The 1,818-nt window shown below is 41.8% G+C and overlaps 1 protein-coding gene across 1 annotated transcript in view; it reads left to right on the top strand.

Annotated features, from left to right (window-relative positions):
• Nucleotides 1-1,634: 1,634 nt before the first annotated feature.
• LOC119429209 (phenylalanine--tRNA ligase, mitochondrial-like) overlaps nucleotides 1,635-1,818 on the top strand; it is a gene marked incomplete at its 3' end in the record, with an annotated part of 7,443 nt that continues 7,259 nt past the window's right edge. The window contains exon 1 of the mRNA XM_037696884.1: nucleotides 1,635-1,791. Coding sequence (XP_037552812.1) covers nucleotides 1,687-1,791 — 105 coding nt within the window. The remainder of the gene's footprint in view (nucleotides 1,792-1,818) is intronic.

Here is a 1,818-nt window from a genome sequence, read left to right as displayed (position 1 = left end):
CTTCTTTAATTTTTCTTTAATTCTTCAATTATTATTATTAGTGTATTGTGTATATATGTTTATATATATTTCTCTTTAATTTACTCATTGATTGTTGTTGTTGTTAAGCACTTTGATAACAGGTTCTGTTTTAAATGTGCTCTATAAATAAAGTTGACTTGACTTTTAGCTAGTGTTTTACTCATTTTAGCATTTAACCTGTGTTTTGCTTGTTTTAGCATTTAGCTAGTCTTCTGTTTTAGCTTTAAGAGCTCAGCTTCAGCTACGTCTAGCAGTCATTCAGCGCTGGGTATTCAAACCGTATTTTGGCAAACTTTTAACTTCTTTATTATTTCACTGCGTTTGGGTTGTTGGTTCAAATCTGACGGATTTGTGGGATGACACAATGTTCCTTTTTGTCTCCAGAGGTTCTGAAAAACTGGACAAAATTAACGCTCGTGGAGGAATGGCTCTTTCTCACCACCGTTCCTTCAGCTTACGTTGAGCGATGATGGAGGAAAATAAAATCTGTCAACTCGTGGTGGTGTTTGGAAACAGCTGAAAGTGTTTCCAGCTCCTCCAGTCTTCTCCTCAGAGCTCGGAGTCCTCAAAACTCCTCAGACGTCAAAAAAATTGACCAAGTTTCTGTTTTTATCTCGGTTCTCGTCTGATTCTCACTAAAAATCTAAAACACGAGGAAGAGAAGTGTTTTAATTTAGAGAGGAAGGAAATGAAAATAAAACATCTGAAGCTCTGAAGACCATGAGGAAGAGGAGGAGGTGTCTCTGATGTTTCTGATTTATTCCTGTGACCCGCCGACCCTCGCCGCCCATTAGCATAGAGACCACTTTCCCTGGCAGCTGATTGGACCGGCACCGGTGCAGAGAGGAGGAGGTGTTCCGAGGTTACACACCATCAGTCAGCATCAACGCAGGTGATCCTTCTGCTTCCTGTTTGTTCCTTAGCAGACTCCGCCCCCGCTGACCTCCGCTCTGAAAACCAACACAGACTCATAATTTCTGCTCAACAGATGAAGCAAGAACCGAGTCCTTCGTCCTTCGTCCTGAAGTCTTCCTCACATCGAGTCAAACCTGACGTTGAGCCGAAGTCTTTTCTACACTTCTTCTTTTTCTGCCCAGAGGAAAGATTGTTCTCCTTTTCGATCAATAAAGTCCAAAAATAACGGAGTTTAAAGTAGAAAGATGAGGCTGTGTCCGTTGAAACCAAACGTTTAGTACAGAGGAGATATTTTACTGACACTGAGTGAGACTCATCGTCCGACCCGTTTATCATCAGTAAGTTTTTATGATTTATGTAAAGTCCTGTTGGAGTTTTGTTTTGAAAGTCTCGGCCTTGTTTTGCGTTGATCCATAGGTTTTTGTCTCTAAAGGCTCTTTGGTCCCAAACGTGTCATAGCTGGTGTCTTGGAGTGGTTCTGATGCCAGATCTGGTTCAGAAGAGGTTCCCTTGGTCCATTTGTGTGTTTGTGGTTGTTCTGAAGAAAAGCACTAAAGAACATACAGAAAACCTTTTCTCCACTCAGAGATAAAAGCTGAAATAAAGAACTGGTCTATGTACGTCTATAAACCACTCTGCAAACTGGTTTGTTGGCTTCTTCTTGATATTTTGTTTGTTTGTTTGTTTTTTATAGTGGGGGCAGAGAACAAGCTGGGCTGGGCCTTTGGTTTGGGTCTAGAGAGACTAGCCATGGTTCTGTACAGCATCCCAGACATCCGGCTGTTCTGGAGCCAAGACGAACGTTTCCTCAAACAATTCAGAGTTCAGGACCTCCAGAAACCCATCTGCTTCCAGGTACAAACACTAACACCATCCAGGTAC

This window comes from Nematolebias whitei, unplaced genomic scaffold, assembly GCF_014905685.2.
Source record: "Nematolebias whitei isolate Nwh7 unplaced genomic scaffold, NemWhi1 Nwh_scaf_101, whole genome shotgun sequence".
Taxonomy (NCBI): Eukaryota; Metazoa; Chordata; class Actinopteri; order Cyprinodontiformes; family Rivulidae; genus Nematolebias; species Nematolebias whitei.
The sequence above is the reverse complement of the archived record's forward strand: the minus strand, read 5'-3'. Positions and strand labels throughout refer to the sequence as shown.